Raw genomic sequence first — 21,545 nt, forward strand, 5'->3', positions numbered from 1 at the left:
ACATGGAGCGAGAGAAATAAGGGCAGAGTGAAACCGAGGGAGAGAGACGCAGCAAGGTGGTAATTCAGCCCGCTAACCCTGTACCAGTGAGGCAGTTTCTAGAATTTACCGTGACCAAGGGTGAGCCAGCAGTCCACCTGGCTGCCTCCCAAATCCCCCTCTTTTAACTCTCCACACCTCCCTTCATCCCCTCCCTCTGTCCCTCTACCCCCTCCCTCCCTCGGCTTATAATTCAACCCCATTGTGGGACCATTAGGAAGGGCCCCTGAACAGCCTTGTCTTATGAATTTGCACGCCTATTATTTATTTATTTGTTTATGTATTTTGAAATTATGGCCCTTCTCAGATCTCTATTGCCGTAGTAAATAAAGGCTCCTTTTTTTTCCAGTGACAGCGGGGGTAGAGGCATTTCAGATGATGAGAAACACCAATTCACTGCTATGAAATACTGCCCCCGCTTGGTTGGAGAGAGAAGTGATTGTTGTTGTTCCCCCCCCCCTGCTGTTTTATTTATCCGTTGATCATAGCAGTCAGTGCACTACCATGGTATCGATTGCTCTCAGCATTCTCTCTTAATATGATTCAACTCTTGTGGAGTATTTTATTATGGGCACAGATTTTAATGGGGGCCAGATTAATACCTGTGTCCCAGAGGTTGATTCCCTCCCCCTCCTTCTCATTCCCTCTCTGTACTATACTATTGCTGGTAAACAGAAGCACAGGCTCACGGCCTTGATGTGAATGGCATGCCTATAAAACCTACAGTCAAACTAAAGTGCTGTACCCAGCTGCGTTATGAGCGGGAGTGGAAGAATATGCGTCATCTCTCGTATATTTCGTCCAGCCCCCGCCAGCTGCATTATTATACACAAACCATCACTTCCTAACTCCCCGCTATCATTTCCTGGTTAGAGCCCTATTCCCCCACTGTCTCTCTATCCCTCTGTTCCGTTCGCCCAGATTGATCATCCACCAGCAGCCAGCAGGTGTTTCTGGGTGGCATCTCTCAGCAGGCAACAGCGGATGCCAGCCATCTCGCTTACAACAACAATTTCTTATTTTTACTCGACTTTACTGCTACACCACTGCAGCTAATATCCTTTGAAGGGTTGACAGCTGTTAGGCGAAGTGGGTGTACGGCTAATGGACGGCTAATTCGTTTTTCTGGCCTCCTCCCAGAAGCAATCTTTTGACCGCTTGTCTGGAGTCGCTCTCCCACCTGAAGCCCTGTTTCTCTCTTGGTTCTGATGGGTCACTAATCACACACAGACGCTGCACTGACTTGGCCGGGATGCACTACAGGAATATTACAATTAATATTGTTTAAAACAATGGCGGCCTAGCCCGGTTGCCATGGTGATGAATAATAACAGCCATTACAAAAATAATTGGGATGGCGGTGGCAGGCCCTGATGGCCCCCGATATGAATCACAATATTGATGCAGAGAATGGGAGCAATAATGACTACAATTAGTGGTAATTGTCAAGTTTTTTTCTCTGTTCCATAGAGTATTAGAGTCCCCTTTGTCTTTATCCCCTCTTGGTTTCTTTCTGTCTTCAGTTCAATATCCACTCTGTCTCTCTGTTTCCCCTGATGTGATGAATATGTAGGCTTTGAGTATTTCATTAAAAGAGATTAAAATCGAGGGGAGAATTACATTTAAATGAAGTTGGCGGGATCAGATGATGTCAAAGCAGCTTAATTGCAATATGCCAACCCCTGCATATGCACATCCAATGCACATGCTCACCTATTGTGCGCAAACACCCACACACACACACACACACACACACTGAAACTTAGGACACACTTGGTTGCAGATACAGACATTAATTTTGGCCCAAAGCAGTCACGTCAGCAACTCCTGCCATGACAGCGACCATCTGTTTGTCTCACAACATTTCCAGCCTTCTGAAGGTGTTTTAAAGAGCTCTGCTAGACCCAGCAGTAAAATATGTATAGTCCCGTCGTCTTCATCGGCACTTCTTATTGCCTGCTTTATCATCATGCTTCGATATTGATGTCGTTCCGAAATTGATGTCGTTCCTTCTCTAAATCATCCCCATTGCCACAAACTTTGCCTGGGAGAGAGGGAATGCAAATTGGTAAATACTAGTTTTGGGAGCCCAGCAGACTGGTACTCTCTTAAATGCAATCACTTTCCACTGCTGGCTGGAGCCTTATGGCTAATTGTGCATAAATCATTTGAATTGCAATTGCGAGCACTGTGTCCATTGTGCTCAGCGGGAGGTGTGACTTAGCCGAGCTGTGTCAACAGCCTGACCCACAAACACTGAGGGCGCTCCAATCAGAGCATAATCAACCTCCTCATTACTGACTCTTGGGCTGTCAGCAACATCAAAGAGGCACTCTGCTGTTTCTCAGCCTCCTTGTCTAAAAATATTTGGTTTAGGAGCCAGAAAAGTTTGTTAGAAAAGAATGTACAAACGTTTCTGTGAGTGTCTGTGTCACTCCGCATGACTTTTTGCCATGTGTGTATATATTTAACTTTTATTTGTATAGCACTTTTAAATACAACAGCTTACAAAGTGCTTTAACAGAAGAAACAAAAGCATAAACAAAACATAAATGTACACAGCACATCAATACACATAACTGTACAGACGCAACAAAAGATGGGGCAGCTCTAAAGGACAGGAAGGAGAAAAAGAAAATTTGCAAGTAGATTGAAGATAAGTGGAAATAGCAAGTTATAGGAGAACAGTCCGTAAGTGGCGATGAACAGAGAAAAGGCAAAAGGATAAAAAGATAAAAAGACAGCATCACATAAAAAACAAGTCTATGAAAATGTCTTTTAAGAAGTCACTTAAAAGAAGTCACTGATTCAGCAAGCCTTATCTCCTCGGGCAGGTCGTTCCAAAGCCGAGGCGCCCTGATCGAGAAGGCACGATCACCTCTGGTCACAAGCCTCGACCTTGGAACGGTTGAAAGGGCCTCGACCTTGGAACGGTTGAAAGGGCCCCGCCCAAGGATCTAAGGCTGCGAACAGGCTCGTATGGGACAAGCATCTCCGAGATATAGTCAGGCCTTTAAAGTGATCAATTCTAAAACGGACAGGGAGCCAGTGAAGTGAAGCTAGGATTGGAGTAATGTGTTCCCGTCTGTTAAAACCAGTGAGAAGCCTGGCTGCTGAGTTTTCATATGCATTCTCATTTGTGAGTGTGTGCTTCCTGGAGCATGTGCAAACACATGAACATTCATACAGATGTCTGTGTGTATGGGCATATTCATTCCCCCCAAAAAACAAGACAGAACATGCTCAACTCACACATGAGGCTAGACTTTAAAGAATGGATGCTGGATCCTTACAGTAATATGGATAATTATATTACAGTTTTTGCCGATTGCTTACACAATGAAATAAGTGTTACACAATTATCAAAACCTTACACTCAAGGAGCAAAACATTGGCCCAGATGTGCACCACCATAAGCACAATGTCAGCCTCACACGTTTTGCAAAATAATACACACAGTGATTTGCAAAACACTAAACACACTTGTAGACATTAGACACAGAAGTATATCATTTCACTTCCTTGCAATTCCAAAGCACTGATTACCACACCTATGAGCCAATCTGTGAAACACAGCCATCAGGTACGCAAACACATGATTGCTTAATTGCACTCAGGTTTAAGCACTATAAAAATGCAGCAGGTAAGTCTAGTATTTTCTGTACTGCATTTTTAGTTTCTTTCAGATCTTTTATTTTGTTTGTTGTTGTTTTGTTTTTTACTGTAATTGTAACCTGTTGGATACAGTATTTTATGTTTGTCTGTTGTTTGCTGAGCTAACAGTGTTATGCACACTACTGTAGTAGCATGAAAACTGGGACATGTTTTGTTGTGATTTTCCATGTTGACATGTTGACTGATTTGGGTATATGGAGAGAAATAAATTATATTTTACTCAGTCTGCAGCATTGGTCTCGTGTAGTGTTTGGTGAACTTATTGTATATTTGCACTTTCTCTGTGTACTTCATTTACAATACTCTAATCACTGAGAAGTAGAATTGCTAAAAGTGTTTTAGGTTAGCAACAGCAGTGTGTAACTGGTTCAAACAGAATTAAGTCATATGAAACGTGTGTGTTTCATATGGTAACAACATATGTTTTTTATAAATTAGTGTATAGTTTTTGCAAAGGGTCTGAGGGGTTCTGCTAATTGGGTGTGTGGTTGTGCTAATTGTGTGTAGTGTTTTGAAAAAACGGTCCTGTAAAAAAACTGTAAGGCAAGACTAGGACAGCACTCCAATATGTATTCCCAAAAGTAGTGAGTGTTCCCCCCCAGCACTTTCCAAATACCTGTAATTAGGACCATTACATCGGGATAATGGAGTGTAATCAATTGGTTTGGTTTGGCACCTGGAGAAATGGCATTAAGAATGTGTGAAGTGCATTTGAGGCTGCCACAATGGTCTCACTGCTCTACACTTTGGCCAGCTTTTTACTCTGAGGCGTTCACAGATTCATACGATGAGACCGCAGTTTAAACTATTAATATACACACACGTGGTGGCGTGTGTGTGTTGGAGTGTGTCTAAATTCAGGACAGACAGCCACTTAGAGACTTAATAAGGCATTATGTATTCAAATGTGTGCGTTGATGCATTCATTTAGACTAGCCAGAGGCAATAGGCCTGTTTGTATGTGTTTGTGCACGTAAAAAGATGAATAGCAGTAATTATAATCATCCCGATTATAATCATAAGAACACATTGTTCATAAGGACCCTCTTTTACTTGTTGAGTCCTTCAGTGTCTTTTCTCTCGCTCTCAATCTCTTTATCTCCATCACTCTGTCTCCTTCTCTCTTCTCCTCCCCCTCTCTGTTTCTCCCTTGTTGTGTCCATATGATGAATAGCGAGTAAATGAAGGATGCTTTAAGTACCTCATTTTGAAAGGTTCTTTCTCAAGCGCAGTGCAAATTGAACATCATTTTCTCCGCATCTGTTCCTCCTATTTGCCCCTATCCTCTTCTCTGCCTCTTTTTTTTCGTCCTCTCCATCGCCCACCCTCTGTATCACTATATCAACGTTCATCTTTCTCTGTTTCAGCCCGTTGTCAGGCGGTGCAGGCGGAGAATGTGACAGTCTTGGAGGGAGGTACGGCCCAGATCTCCTGCCGCCTGCAGAACTACGATGGATCAATTGTGGTTATCCAGAATCCCCGCCGGCAGACCCTCTTCTTTAACGGCACGCGAGGTGTGTAGCTGCGTGCACATTTGTCTCTGCGGACAGACCTAATCTATCTGTTTATGCATTTGCCCTCAGTTCCATTTGAAGCCAGTCTTTTAAAGACATTAGCAATGACTCACCAACACTTGCACTTTACATTTTTCTTATTGCAAATGTCCTCACTTTGCCTTGGAAGCGATTCCACATTAAAAAGTCAGATAACCCCAGAGTTAATTTAGATGATGGTTTTCCTCTCTGCCCAAACAGTGTGACTACTTTAACGTTTTAAAAGCATAGTTCAAAGCACTCTGCATAATCCACTTTTAACCCCTGTGATGAGATCAGAACTTATTACAGCTCCTCATTAGAGCATGGCCTTGGCAATCACATGTTTTCTTAAAGGCGGCACTATGGCAAATTATCATTGTAACCAATATTATAATGAAGGCAGATTTCATTGAGGGCCTCGGGGTAGGCAAACACTACTTTTTTCTAACTAACTAATTATAGCAAAAGCTGCCAGCTTAGCCAGTTTTTCTGTTAGTGCTGCTAGGAAACCTCTGAGCAAAAGAACAATCAAGGATAAAACATTGCCTTTGAAACTCGTGTGAGGCAGCTTAATTGGAGCAACATTTTGGCGTTATGTCTTGTGTTAGCAATAGTTATTTATGCCCTACGTAATCTATATAATAAACTTCTTAAGACGTTAGCTGAGGCTTAAGGCTATGGTGTAAAATTGTGGTTTATAACTGTTAGAGTTAAAGGCAAGGGGGTGAATTTGAATATATTCAAATAGTTTTCAGTAGTTTTCAGTTGTTCAAGCTTAAGAGACCACGTCAACCTAATAACCCAATGAATGCTTTGGTTAGGGTTAAAAATAATTTGTACAGTATGCTAAACCACTAGCAGCTGCTAGTTTTACCAGTAATTGGCTGTGGAAGCTGTGTGAAGGAGCCCCCTTTGCTCACCTTATAAGATACACATTATTATTTTAATCTCATTCTGCTACTGTTACACAGGACATATTTTGAACTGTGATTCATTATTTCAGTTTAATCTGATTTAATTGAGTTGAGAGTGAACTGACGACCGCATCAGATGGCCAAAATGTTTGTTTCTAATTTTACAGTGTTTGTATTTGTCTTATGGCTTTTTGAGCATGTGATAGATAAAGAACTCCTCAGCTGAAAGCACCATGCAAGTGCCAGTCTCACACAGCCTTAAAGGAACACGGCGACTTAGGCTTATATACCGTATCCATTAGAGTTAGATAAGTCCATACATACCCTTCTCATCTCCGTGCGTGTCGTAACTCTGTCTGACCCACCCACCGCTAGCCTAGCTTAGCACAGATCCTTGAGGTAACTGGCTCCATCTAGCCTACTGCTCCCAATAAGTGACAAAATAACGCCAACATTTTCCTATTTACATGTTGTGATTTGTATAGTCACAGCGTGTACAAATAACAAGGTCACATGAGACACAACCATCTTCTAACCGTATACCAACTGGGAACTATATTCTCAGAAGGCGAAGCACTGCTACTTGGGACTACCTGAAAAGCACCGTTGTAACTCTCTGCTCCTCACCACGGCGCTTCTCAGGTGCTGCGAGCAAATCACTTCACCCAAGTAGCAGAAGTAGCAAATGCTTCGCCTTTCTGAGAATATAGTTCCCAGTTTGTGAACGGTTAGAAGATGGTTGTGTCTCATGTGACCTTTGTATTTGTACAGGCTGTGACTACACAAATCACAACATGTAAATAGGAAAATATTGGCGTTATTTTGTCACTTATTTGGAGCAGTAGGATAGTTGCAGCCGGTTACCTCCAGGATCTGTGCTAAGCGAGGCTTGCGGTGGGTACGTCAGACAGAGTTACGACACGCACGGAGATGAGAAGGGTATGTATGGAGTTATCTAACTCTGGGGGTTACGGTGAATAAGCTAAAGTCCCAATAAGTCGGCGTGTTCCTTTAACATGGCTGCATATTCATCATCTCTCCAGTATATAAAATGGCAAATTAATTCCAAACTTTCACACACTAGCTTATATGAAGATAAACTTTGCTCAAACTGTCCAAGAACTGCTTGAACATACATGAACCTGTTTTTAACCACCGAAAATAAATGCAAAACCTTGCAACTAAAAGGCATAAATATATTTATGTATATTTGTGTAATATTTCTATATGTGAAAGTTTCCGCTTGAACACATTTTCACATGTGTATTCATTGCAACTTCTAGCACTTGTAATTACATTGATTCAACAATCAAGACTTCCACACACCCCTCGGGTACAGTCTCTGTCAAAGCAGTAGTCACTAAAGATTTGCGGACCAGTACGCCAAGATCAGACTAAATTACGGAAGAAAAAAGAGCTGATTTCACTGTTCACTGGTACAGCCTTCAAATACTTTAGTTTTACACAACTTTTCTTCACTTGTTAGTCTCCGCGATCACGGAGCGGCCTTAATTGGGTAGTAGAGGTCGCTGCTTTTGGAAACCTTACTTTGAACTCTTCCCCCCAATTCTATGAGATCAGCACTGCTGGTAAGTTCCATTAAGTATTTAAACAGAGCCGCCCCGTATGCTCTCCCACGAGACACGGGACTTGCACCGTTCGGAAAGCACGATGAAGCCTAATCAGAGCGAGGAGGAAGAAGGAATGTGAAAGCTAGAATGAAAGAGAAAATGAGAGTGAATAAAGAAAGGAGTGGGGGAGGATGAGATGACAGTTAAGAAAGACCGCAACAGGGAGAGTAAGACAAGGGAGCGTCAGGCGATGGGGAGAGAGACAGCACTGGGAAATGATCCAAAGGTTAGGCAAGGTATAAAGTATAGATGGCTTCCTGTTACTAATTTAGCTCACGTAAGCACTGAAAAGCCTCGTTGGGGACATTTTCCAGGAGTGTGAATTACATCTCACTCTGGCTCTTTCTACCTCCAAGTTTGCTCTATCACTCGCTGTAGGGCTCTTCCATTTCTGCCTATTGCCCATCTGGCACCCAGATATCAGGCTAACAAACTGAGGCCTGTCTGTGCCGAGCCATTCCACACTAACTGCCCAAATAGAGGCGCTGCTGTAAGTGCTGTGAATTAGGCTGCCTGTTTTGCAGGAGAGCAACCAGCCAGGGGTGTGTTTTATGAGATTGTGGGGAATGATAGCTATAATAGAGCAGTGGAACTAACCAAATGGACCCTTTCTCCTCAGTGGTCCATATCTCTCTTTCTCCCCCTATTGCCAACTCTCCTCAGCATGCAAATGAGATAGGACAATAAAGGTGAAGTTGGACTTGAACAGAAGTCTGACATTTCGTTGCCATTTAGTGCATAGAGGGAAAAAAAGATTTACCTATCTGTGGGGAACAGCTCACAATGCTCTCGCTACCATCCGGTGGAGGGGACATTTTGGGGGTGTGGTAGAGTGATTAGTGGGGTATACTTCCAGGAAGAGTGGACTTACTACATTGCTCCAGGCCGCTCTCTCAGTCCCCTGTGGATTTCTGACTCTATCTATATTATTTTTTCCCGCCTGTCGCATTATGGAGCTATATTAGACTATTTCTCTCATTCATTCTTTCTTTCTTTCTCCTCCACTCTCTCTGGCACACATGCCCACACAAAGCCAATATCTATACTCTAGTATGTGTGATGAATTATGCTGCAAGATGGCCGGTTGTTACATCAGGGTAATGTCTGCTGTTCTCTACGTAAGCCGAAGCCAACACAAAGGAGTGAAGACAGGGAGTAAAATAGAGATGGGGGGTGAGGGAGAGATTTCACAGTCAAGTCGATACAAAGTAAGTCTTGAATGAGAATCTATGGATATCGAGCCAGTGTCACCCACAGGCTGTTATTAGTGTTTTTCTTACCATAGATTCTACTCTTTCTTAAGAAACAAAAGGAAAAGTGTTGCACATTCAACTCTTCTCATCCTCTCGGTACTTTCCTTTCCTTCTCCTATGTGCATTATGGGGTTGGTAAGCGAGTGTTTGGATTGGACGTAAAAAGAGAGAAAGAAAGTAAAAGTAGTTTTACTCTTTGTTTCCAATCTTTGTTTATTTTTCATCTTCTGAATTGTACAAAGTTTACACTGTGAACAATTGTAGTATTTAGCCTCACTGACTCAAAGGACAGCACTACTCAATTAAAAAGCTTTCCTGAAATCATGTTTGGTTGTGCAATAAGCACTATATTTGCATAGCAGTCTTCAAAAGAGTTACCAAGTTCTTCACAGCGAGTAAAACCATTATGATTAAAACCTAATAAGATCAACAATAAAAATGCCAGAAACTAATTAGAAATGGGCTTACAGAGGAATAAAACAAGCAGTTACGAAGAGAATGAATTAATACATTCTGGTTTAGGATAGTCCAATCAGTGCTTGGGAAAATGAACAACAGTCTCTCTCAATGCTGGAAATGACTGAACCAAGACATCTGTTATGTTGTATTAATGTACACCCTAGAGCTGCTCCATCGAGACTGACTTTGCAAACTCTGTCTGAACTTTTTTATATCAAACTGAGCTTTAGATTTAGCAGCACTATCAATTCCAGAGCGGAAAACTGTCTGGGGTGCTGTCACAGTCACTATTTCTCCCGTGTTTTGCCGTTTTTCCTCTGCAGCGCTGTCCATCGAAGTGACATCACATATTAGAGGGTGGTGAAAACTCTATTCTCGTTCCAGACTGTGGGAGATAGAACTGGCTGTTTGCTAATACAGAACAAACTATCTTGAGGCTAAGGAATAACTGATTACAAAGCTGAAAATGTTATACCACTCAATTAAAGCAGCCCTTCACTTCACTTGTATGATGTACTTGCTAATACCGGCAGAAAGGTAAATGTACTGTATTTTCAAAGATAAATCGAAAAAGTAAAATATACTATAGACATTCATTAACACAGATACATGGTGTTATTGATGCAAAGTGTCTTCAGCCAGGCCTGGCCAATGTCATTCAACTGCAGATCAACAAAGCAAAGCACTTTCCGCCCTGCAACTTTGGACTTGTAGTCAATCTAAGCTGTGCCCTTATTGGCAAGAAAAGTAGAAGCAATTCCAGCAACTGTCACTTTCTTGGCAAGTAAGTGGCAACATCAGCGAACCTACAGCTATAGGTCTGAACTGATATCACTTCCCTGTAGGTGGTGCAGCTTTTCATTAGCATGGCTCCACGCAGACCTCTGAATCACTGGCCACATGGAAGATTTTCTAGCAATCCAAGTAGGACTAGTGTTGTGGTCAATGACAGTTGTTGGAAAAAATAAATAAATAACCAAGCCAATTAGTGTGGGGCAGGTAAAATGCCAAAAATGACAGGCCGCCAGAGCCTTTGTGTATGATGAAACCGATTTAGTCACTGATAAGACTGCAAGATTGGAGGGATCTCTTTCTTATCACTCGAGTGAGCTAACCCACTCTGAGCTAGGCTAATAATTCGCCGAGACAGCTGGTTCACATGTCTACCTCAGTAACCCACCGGATCGGTAACTGACTTTGCTCTGACGTCACTAGCATCCCTAGGCTAACTGCTTCGGCAGGACGGATACATCACTTATTGATTGGTTAGGGTAATGTTTCCGGAAACAGAAAACGGCTAACGTGAACACAATGTAGTGAAACAAAGTGCTAATTCAGTCTGATTATCTTGCTAGGTTTACACAGGTATAAATGGTCTGTCAATGAGCAACCCACAAATTCAAAATAAAGCAAGAAAAAAGCCTGCCAGTAAAGTGTATTAAAACAAGTTCTTTAATATGAGACTCAATTTGGCAGTCTTAGCTTGTGTGTGTATGTGGTGTATTTCAAACAAGCAAAGCACCATGACAAAAACAATTCTTAATGCTCTGTGTCTGTCCCTGAAGCATTAGGAAAAAATGAATCAATTACACTGACCCAGAGTAAAATATTTTCTGTTGTTGTTTTCCATTTGATTTTACACATGAATAAAGTATTTAGCATTTATTTTAATTTAGTCTCACTTCACAGACAGTGTGCTTTTTCTACCAATGACTGATGTACTCACCTTCCCTCTCCTTGATCTTACCTCTCTTCCTGTCACTTACCCCCCCCCCCCATCTTCTCTACCATCATACCTCCCCTCTTTTCCCTCCCACCTCGACTTCCTCTCCCCACTCCCCCTCCTCTCCAACAACCCCATCCCACGCTGTCCTGCTTCCACCCCCCATCTCCATGCCACTTCTACTCCTGCCGTTATCTTTGTCCACCTCCAGCCCTGAAGGATGACCGTTTCCAGATGGTACTCTTCACCCCGAGGCTGGTGCGCATCACGTTGACCAACGTCAGCGTGACGGATGAGGGCGGCTACTTCTGCCAGCTCTACACGGATGCCACGCACCACCAGGTGGCGACGCTCTCAGTTTCGGTGCCCCCGGAGACGCCCACGGTGGAGGTGAAGCAGGAGGCCATGGAGGGTGGCGAGGTGGAGCTCACCTGTTTGTCGCCGCGCAGCAAGCCGGCTGCCACCCTGCGCTGGATTCGTAACGGCCGTGAGATACCAGGTACCTGGCTGACAATGGACGAATGGATGGTTTGGTGATTATGAGAGATAAATGAGGAAGCTAATGGGGGGATATAGGACAGGTGAAGTGAAATGGGTGGATAATATCACAAAATAAGTGCTGAATAAAAGAAGGATTAATGGAAGGGTGATGGATTGACAGAGGAAATGGCAGATGGATCAGTTGATGAGAGCAGGTTAAGATGAATGGATGAAGAAAATTAAGGTTTTGGCTGTGGGGCTGCTAAAGTCTTTATTCTCCTCCTGTTTCCATGATTTTGATCAAGTGTTCTTTGCAATATTTATAGGCGACAATCTAGTTTCAGATGATCAAACACACATTGTGAGATGTGAACTGTGTTCACTTTTCTGTCTCCGTTACTTCGAGGAAGAGTCATAAGTTCATAGAAGTAAATATCTACATATGTTGATCTATGTGTTGAGAAGGCAGACATCAACTGCAAGTATAAGATAGATTTCAGTGCTGTCTTTTTAATGCGTCCACTAGTCAAATTCTCTTTCTACCAAAACAGATGCACATGTCCCCCTGTCTAAATGCTCTCCCATTTAAAATTCTATTTCAAATGTGTTTTATTTGGACATAATCTGACAAGTACACCATTACAAGAAAGCACAGATGCTACAAACACTCCAGATTTTCTCACTCTACCTCTCTTTCACACATTCACAAAGAGACACTTTTTAATTCACCATCATCTAAGTCCCTACTTCTTTGCTTTTGATCAAATTTGTGAGCTAAATCTGTTGCATTGATCTATTAATCCATCTATCTCCCAGTTAAAGGGGCCCTTCACTCAATAATACATTTGAGACTGATCCTTCCCCTGTTTTCAGTCTACTTAACCCCTGAGAAATAATATTTTTAAGTTTAGTTTAAATCAGCATTTGTGTATAATGCTACGTTTTGATTTGAATTCCTCAAAAACCTTGTTCAATTGACTGAGTACAAACAACACATTTGGAGACTCATTTATGCAAAGCTTGTGGCTATTCTTTTTTATTCAATTCATCTTAGACTTTTAAACAGTGCTGACAGCATTGTTTAAAAGTACAAATCGCAGTGAAATGGTTTGCATTATTCATTAATTCTTACTCCCCGCCCTGAAATAACTCACACGGATCAGAAAAAATAGTGTGCGATAATCTGGTGTCAACAGTTTTTGGGACATGCATTAAGCAATGTTTTGCACTTTCAAACTTCATGTTGTCTCTTTTACTTGCTATTTTTGTCTCTCTGTCGTAACACGCCTGTCACCATCATTCTGTCTCTCCCCTGTCTGTCCTTCGACTTTGCTCCCTTCCCTTTCTTTTTATCTAATTTTTCTGTCTTTTTCTCCTTTCAATTTCACTGGTGACAAAGACATGACACTTTTCATCTTGCAAAGGGCTTTAAGAGTCAAGGAGACGGAGAGGGGCCGCACTTTTGTCTCTCTCGTCTCATCTTTTTTTTACTAATGCTCCTTCCCTCTCCTCCTGTTTCTTCTCTTCTTCTTCCCTCCTGTTTCATCTCATTTCATCCTATTTCCACTACTCTTTTCTCTACTCCCTTCCCCTCCCTCCCCCCACCCCTCCCCTCTCTTTTGGCCCTGAGCTAAATGAACTGTGACACTAAAGGTTGGAGGCAGATCCCAACAGATATGAGAAAACGCTCTCTAATTAAGACACTATCTTCCCAACGCTGCCTTATTCCTGCTCATCTACACCCACCGCTGTCTCTCACGCTTCGATTGGGCCTGCTCTCATTTGCTCGCCGGCAATAATTGAAAACTCAGCGCGATATAAGTAATATTGTTGTATTCTGCCTCAACAAGCACAAACTCCCAATACATGACCATATCACTCCACTGTTCATCCTTCCTCCTTCAGTCTCTCCTCCTCGTCCCTTCTTGCATCTGTCTTCCACTGTGCATCTGGCTTGGCACTCTTATCGTCCTCTTTCATGTCTGGACTCGCCGCAGCTCTCCTCGCCCCCCTCCCCGCACTACCCCATCAGTCATGCCCGTTTTGCTGCCCTCTCTGTCTCTCGTCTATGAGTCCCTCTCTCCTTTGCCTTTCTTCTCTCGCCCTGCTCCTTTGACGTCCCTCTCTCGCCACGTCTGGCTCGGTTAAAATCTCAATTCAGTTATGCATATTCACTCTTTTATCCCTCTCTCTCCCTCATCTCTGTCTCACATTCTTTCACGCACACACAATATTCAGTTGATTTGCCATCTGCAAACAAACAGTTCTGCTGCTCATAATTGCTATGAAATAAAGATGCAAATTGCTTTCTCTTTTCTCACTCTTATTATATTCCCACCACCCATCCTCCCCTCTACCTGTACTTGGTCCTGCTGTAAAAAGCTAATTCATCAGTCACTAACTTCTTCTAAATTCTTCAGTCTGCTTACTTCTTCGTTCCACCTCTGTGCTCTCCTCTAAAAGTCTCCTCTTTCTACTCCCTCTGTCCTCCCCTTCTCTCTCCCTTTCCCACCATAGGTGTGATGTCTCAGCAGGGAATGAGGGAAAACAGGAATGTTTTGGCTGCTAGCTTGTTTTTTGGCCACCCCACCTGTTTTCTTTCCTTTCATCATCGCATCTTTCTCTCTCCAGGTGTGGTATCCCAGCAGGACAACGCAAAGACGTTCAGCGTGTCCAGCACCATCCGGATCCCGGTAGAAAGGAAAGACAATGGTGCGGCGCTGAGCTGCGAGGCGTTCCACCCAGCACTCGGCGGGCAGAAGAGGATTCGACACTATCGCCTGGATGTGTATTGTAAGTCTCTCCTTCAGTCAAAGTGCGTTTGTGTGTGTGTGTGTGTGTGTGTGTGTGTGTGTGTGTGTGCGCACTTAATATCAAAGCACTTTCTATCCATCTTGGCAACAAATGAAGTAACATGACGTTCATTGCCGAATATTTTAAAAAACATTGATTATTCCATCTGTGTGGCTGTCACTGAAGTTGCTACTTCAGGAATATTCATTATAGTGTTTTACTTTAATGCCAGCAATACTTTTGTCAGGGTAGCAGCCTCATTTTTCAAATGGTGGATATCTCATTTTAGACTGAAGCTCATTTATACACAGTCCAGGATTTTAACAGTGATATTCAAAGCTGCCCTTTATGAGACCTGTTCTCATACATACAAATCTCGTCATGCAGAGAGCTGGCAGAAACAGGCCTGCGGCCAGGTTAGGGTTCTGGTTTAGAGAGCTAACCAACATCATCTGAGAAAACCTGGGTCACATTAGTATGTGCAATGATCCCCATACTGTTCTCGGATTGATTGATTTTGCTGGCTTGTTTGCACAGGTTGGTATGCTGTGAAATCCCTGCACACACGTCCATTTGAGGCAGGCGAAAGCAAAGAGTGACTACTGAGAGATTTAAATTTATAACTGGCTTAAGTCTAATATTCACTCAGGGCAAAAAGTTCAGATAGACCCATGTTTTTAATTTAAGATGAATTCTCAATATTTTCACAGTAGGATTAATCTTGAAAATGTCAGACAGCTATAATCTAGGCTACAGTATATCCTTGGAAAAGTCATCATTCATTTAATGAATTTGAAATGTAAATCCATGTTCTTTGCTTCTAATCCCATCAAACATGTTAAGTTTGCTTCTATTACTTTTGACTTTTCTGTCTTTTGTTTTTTTGATGTGAGGACAAACAAAATGTTACCTTTTTTACAATGCAGGAATGATTAGTTTTTAATAATGACATTTATTTGTCTTATTTTGTCTGCAAATCCCTTTTTAAATTCAGAAAACAAAGTAAAATCAATTGAGAGGCACCAGATTGAGATTTTCATTGTCATTAGTTGAGCGATGAAGTTCATTTTCTCCTCCAGTGTCACTGTGATGCTATTCAACAAGGCAACACATACTCAATTATTCAATTTGTTCTCTTCTCATATTAGTATTACTGACAGTTCAATATGATTCTTCCCACAATATGTCAAATAATCTTGGAAAGTCAAACATTCCACAGGCATATATACATATTTACCATTGGTGATATTATTCATATTCAGCAAGTTGTTCTGGTACAATTGATTTGCCACATGTATACTAATGTTGGTTGATAGATCACAATGATTAATATTCAACAGTTTTGTCAATCTGCGAGCTGGTGGTTCCTCCTGCCAGACAACTGGTAATAATGACCAACTGTCAGCGTGGATTTGGCTTCCCATCGCTCTGTTACTGAAGCAAGTGCAGTACAGCAGCTGCTGGAGCGATGGGCTGCTTATGATAACAGGTGTCTCAACCGTAGGATTGTCGGTTGGTTGCCTTGGAAACAGATGTTAAACACCCTTCTTCCTGCCACTTTCTCACTTTTCCCTTTTTGTTCCCTCGCTCCTTGTTTGTCTCTCATTTCTAAATCTTCTTTTCTGTCCTTTCTGATTGTCGCTTCTTTTTCATCCCTTTGATCCATTTCATTTTCTGTGCCGTCCTTGTTTTTTCTCTCACATGTATACTCATTGATTTATTTATTTCTCCCCACAGTTGCACCAACAGTGAGAATTGTTCCTCCCTCTGGCATTTTGCGAGAGGGCGACTCGCTCAGCCTCACCTGCTCTGTCACTGGGAACCCTCTGTAAGTCTGTGTGTGTGTGTGTGTGTGTGTGTGTGTGTGTGTGTGTGTACATGTGTTATAATTGTTTTGGGCCTTCAGTAAATGCTATTTATGCCCTCCTTTTACACTCAACATAATGACACAATTGTTCCTATACAGTCTGATAATGTGGTGGTACCGATCACATGCACACATACTGTACATAAACAAACAAGTTACTGCTGCTATCATTAGTATTGACAGTAAAGATAACAAAAAAAGGAGAAAGGGAGAAACCTAATTTCACCTGACTCTGGGTCACTGACCTTAGCTGTCCTCTAATTATGTATATATTAGGGGTGGTACGGTTCACAAAATCCACGGTTCGGTTCGTATCACGGTTTTAGGGTCACGGTTTTCGGTTCTGTACGGTTCTTGTTATTTTTTCTTTTAATCTTTAACACTCCAGAAATATACTTCAGCATATGATATATATAGCTAAAATTAGCATATTGAATGCATGTTGCACAATACATGCATACAGTGGCAGTTCTATCTATTGTTTTATTTCCGCTTCCGTCATCGTAGGTAACATGAAATCCAAAATGTTCCCACACACCAGACTATATACGACGCTGGCGCATCCTCCAACTCCGGGCAGCCTTCCTTATCTCTCCCACTTCCCATTTCTGCATGTGACGTGACCTGCAGCACTCCACACTCCACCTGAGGAGCGGTCTGCTCGGCGCCTCTCAAAATCTTTTAAACTGACCTTTGTCAATCAAAAAAGCAGACAGATTCAGCAACTGCATGGCCTATTTCTCGCTTCAAATGTTTTCAGAAACACTTTTCGGTGAACTATTTTCATAAAATACGAGATCATATTCAGAACGAGACGCAATTAGAGTCTGTTTTGAAATTCGGGACCAGCAAGAACCACGTGACTCGTTCGTCCAATCAGCTGCCATGTGTTGCTTTTGTCACGCTCATCCCCCTCGTCGTTTCCAGTAAGTGTTTTAACATAGGTGTCGAAAGTGGGCACTACTGCAGTAAGTGGTTAGTGCACATTAACAGTGTACTGATGAACCGTGCGACGCTCACACGCTCCGAACCGAGACATGCGAACCGAGCGGTTCGGATGTTTTTTCACGAACCGTACCACCCCTAGTATATATACAGTATATGTATATATTTGAGATCAGTGTTTAAGGAAGTTTGATGACTTTTTGTGGGTTGAAAAAGAAATGGAATCGTTCAGCTTCACCTTCAACAAGATATGAAACTGGCACATTTACCAACTGGCACAAACACTGCTTATGGATTATTTTGGGTTGTCATAGCGGTGTGTTTATGTGGTTTCTCTTGTTCCATAATGAATTCCTGACAAAATATTTAGAAAGTATAAAAGGTTTGTCTCAACAAAGCGTTTGTGCTTGAAAAGCTGCATTGAGTCCTGACAAATCGGCTTCAGGATACACAGAAAGCGTTTGATTGACAGCAACATGCAGAAAGTTGCCAAGTTCAACGTCAATCCTTACAAACTTAAAAAAAAATTAAAACACAATGTTAATGGACTGCAAGTATTCACGTAAAACTGTTTGGGTTTAGGTTAACTTCACTAAACAGCTGATAGCTGCACAGACCGCTACAAGGCTAAATGGCTCTGCTTTCATTCTGGCAATTTGTTTGGAGGGTAAGATTGGTGCTGGCTTTAGTTCAGTTCAGCTTTCTGAGAGTGAGGCCCACATTTGTCCCAGAGCAATGTGTAAAGAGATAGTTCGGCCCTAAAGCTGAAAAGTTGATGTTCACTTTTTGAATTTTCTCAAATCTCTTGTGAAAACAAACTTACACTCAATTGTTGTGGTGCTTGAAATGAATTTAGAAAAGTCTTGGGTTCACAAAAGTTGTGTAATATATCAATAAAATAGTAAATAAATATCTCAAATGAAATTTTTTAATATCACTTTTTGAATACAAGTGTTGTCAAACATCACTTGGACTCGCCGGTGCGTCTTTTGAGGGTTAAGTATAAATGTAAAATAAGCTTGAATTCAGCAAGCTAGAATGATTACAAAGGCCAAAAGGTCACAGTCACAGGTAAACTGATGAGGTTGAAGTATATGGTAATGTTTCTTTGTATTTTCTCAGAGCAATTTTCAAAAACAATAAAAACATATGTGAAAATAATACTAACGATAAAGTAAAGAAACTGCAGCAGGTCAGTTTGGAATAGTTCTTGTAGATGTACCCATGTTGTTTGCCAGAAGTTTGATTTATGGGCCAGAAAAATTAATCAAATTTGATCTATGAATATCACACAGACAGCTTTATTACATATACTGTTTATCTCCCAACCTGATCTCACAGAATTCTGTGAAATGAACACGGCCCCTTAACTCAAAATCTGTGGCAGTTTCACGGAATCGCAAAAAATTCCGTGATGGGCCCACGGAAGAATTCCGTGAAATGAACACGGATCGCCGAAAATTCCGTGATGGGCCCAAGGAAGAATTCGGTGAAATGAACATGGACCCTTAAGTTAAGGAAAAGGTCGTGGGTGGGCTTACGTTTCCATGACACACGGGACAACAACGGGACGGTTGGGTTTAGGAAAAGAACGGTACGGTTACGGTTGGGTTTAGGAAACGTGACACGCGGGACACAATCCCCGGTCTCCTGGGTGAAAGTCCTGTGTTTGACCCATCCACCACCCCAGCCACCCTCCCTACGCGGATTTTCTGGCTTTCATACTACTCGCTACCGTAGTCGCTCCTAATGCTACGTCATCTTCTCATTTACTTTACATTGGCATTGTTTTCCGTGGTGGCCAGATGGGATTTTCACACATTCTGTGCCACCACCACATAATGCGGTGTTAACAGTTTGTGATCATTTCACGGAATTCTGTGAGACCAGGCTGTTATCTCCCAAGTAATTACCATCCACCTTACACAAACACTTCTTCTAGCTATTGTGGAATCTTACTTGAGTAATCTCTACCTGCTCCAGTGGAGCTTTACACTGGCCGCAGCAGAAAACAGCAGTTTTCCTGGATGGCTACCAAATGTGTCAGAGTAAAACAGGGCATCACTATAAGGAGAACATATGCGCTTTATCAGCCCTTAATACAGGTTTCAAAGAGATAAAAAGGAACATTTGTGAGAGCTTCTTCCAGCTTAAAATAGCCAGCTGCCTAAAAGAGATCTTCTCACTTTATTATGTGTTGTTGAAATGAACACAAAGTTGACCTCTTTCTATATAATTACCATCCCACATTATTCCAGGGGCCTTTCTTGGAAACTTCAAGTAATTACCAAGTACTACTAATCTCCTCCAACTTCACTATATTTCCTATAATTACTGCAATATATCTTGGTTCATTCTAGGAAACCATTCTTAGAACTGAACAGCAACTTTGTATCAATTCTTCTCTAGGAAATTTTTAAGAAATAGACTATCAAAATTAAGTGCGACCACATGCTGTCCTTTACATATGACGAAGGCCCCCTTTGGGCTATGTAATCCCAAATGCATCATCGCTTGAATTATAATTGAAGTCAAACCAAGGGTGTCTAATATATCACATGTAAATGTCCAGTATCACTAAATCAATCAGGATATTTTTGTTATCATGACACCATAGTGCCAAAGATGTAGTGTGCTTCTATGTTTGATCACAACCAGAAGAGTTGTATCTGTGGTATCAACTGACATTTAATGTTTGACGGATGGATAAAAAACACCTGGGGTCTCATTTATAAAACTGTGCGGAGGTTCCTTACTAAAAGTATATGTACGCCCAAAAGCCAAAAATGGTGTACGCCAAAAAAAAAAAATCTGATTTATAAAACTGTGCGTACGCACATCTGTAAGCAATGTTCCCTTTATAAATCACAGATTACCCACAAGTGTGCGTACGTGAATCAGCCTCTTATCCCGCCCTGAACACGCCCATTTTTAACCATAAATAGTCAATTCAAAGCACCTCATGAATGCTGATCAGTATGTTAACAACCCTGGCAGTTGTTCTTTCTTTACGACGACTGGCGGGGAAAAAGCAAAACACTTCTCAGACGCTCGGGAATTGCTGCAGATTGAACTATAATTTCAGCCTTTTCTCGCACAGTGTAGGTAAACCTGATGGATAGACTACCTATATTAATAATATTGTCCAAAACAGCAGGCATTACGGCACTCGGGGACAGCTTCGATATACCAGACCTATATGATAAGATTTAACAGAACTATATATTATATCCAAACAAACCTTAGTGATAAAGTTGAAGATTATAATATTTATATAAAACACTTAGCTGTCTGCCATTTCCCTCAGGAAACAGCCGGTTGCCCCCAGAGTGGTGAGGACCTGTATTTGGACCGGGATGGCACGGTTCCGGCGCGTTGCCCTCTCTACTGGACCCACTTCAGTACATAGATCCAAGAGCACAGCTTTAGGGAATTTAAATCGGCATATTAGCCAGTCATCGTCATTGTCACTGAAGTCTCTTTCTCTCCTGATTCTTCCATCACCATAGTCCTTCTGCAGGGCCAGCAGTGCCATCATGCAGCATTACACACAGGGGTAACCGCAGTTTGTTTTGTGATTGTTAACACGTTTCCAAAATCACAGCATCAACTAGTGGTATCCCACCCATTTTTCAGTTTGAATTTCGTTACAGCATGTATATCACAGCTACCCTAAGGTCTTACAAAGCTAACACTTTTGTCCGATTTCAATTTAAGGCATTTTTGTGAATTTGAGGGGTCTCGTTAGGATGAGCCGCTAGCTAGGCTATGAGTCCCATTCAATCCTATGGGAAAAGATCGCGCTACACTTTCGACATAACTATAGTATATTTACACTTTGAATTTCGTCACGGCATGTATATCACAGCTACCAGCAGTAAGGTCTTACAAAGCTTAGCTAACACTTTTGTCCGATTTCAATTTAATGCATTTTTGTGAATTTCAGAGGTCTCGTTAGGAGGTAAGCTAGCTCTCATTGATAGAGCTCCATCCAGCTCACTTGCGGACAAGAGGGGTTTATTTCCCCGATTGTTTGTTTAAATAACTCAACACACATATCCATTATAAGATTAACTGGAACCTGTGGTAAGAGATTGCGGGCGTAACAAGCTTGCTGACCGCGCTCTCACTCACACACACCGGCCATTTAGCAGGAAGAGGGGAGGGAGAGCAGCGAGCTGCAGGCCCTGGAGCTCTGTCAGGGCAGCGGCGTTTCGTAGTTCAGTAACCC

The 21,545-nt window shown here is 42.0% G+C and overlaps 1 protein-coding gene across 4 annotated transcripts in view; it reads left to right on the forward strand.

Moving 5' to 3' along the window:
- Positions 1-21,545, forward strand: part of cadm4 (cell adhesion molecule 4) — a 154,873-nt gene that overhangs the window by 115,839 nt on the left and 17,489 nt on the right. For all 4 annotated transcript variants that reach the window (XM_078252469.1, XM_078252468.1, XM_078252466.1 and 1 more), the window contains exons 2-5: positions 5,082-5,228; positions 11,441-11,728; positions 14,341-14,502; positions 16,240-16,330. In XM_078252469.1, coding sequence (XP_078108595.1) covers positions 5,082-5,228; positions 11,441-11,728; positions 14,341-14,502; positions 16,240-16,330 — 688 coding nt within the window. The remainder of the gene's footprint in view (positions 1-5,081; positions 5,229-11,440; positions 11,729-14,340; positions 14,503-16,239; positions 16,331-21,545) is intronic.

Source organism: Sander vitreus, chromosome 6, assembly GCF_031162955.1.
Source record: "Sander vitreus isolate 19-12246 chromosome 6, sanVit1, whole genome shotgun sequence".
NCBI lineage: Eukaryota > Metazoa > Chordata > Actinopteri > Perciformes > Percidae > Sander > Sander vitreus.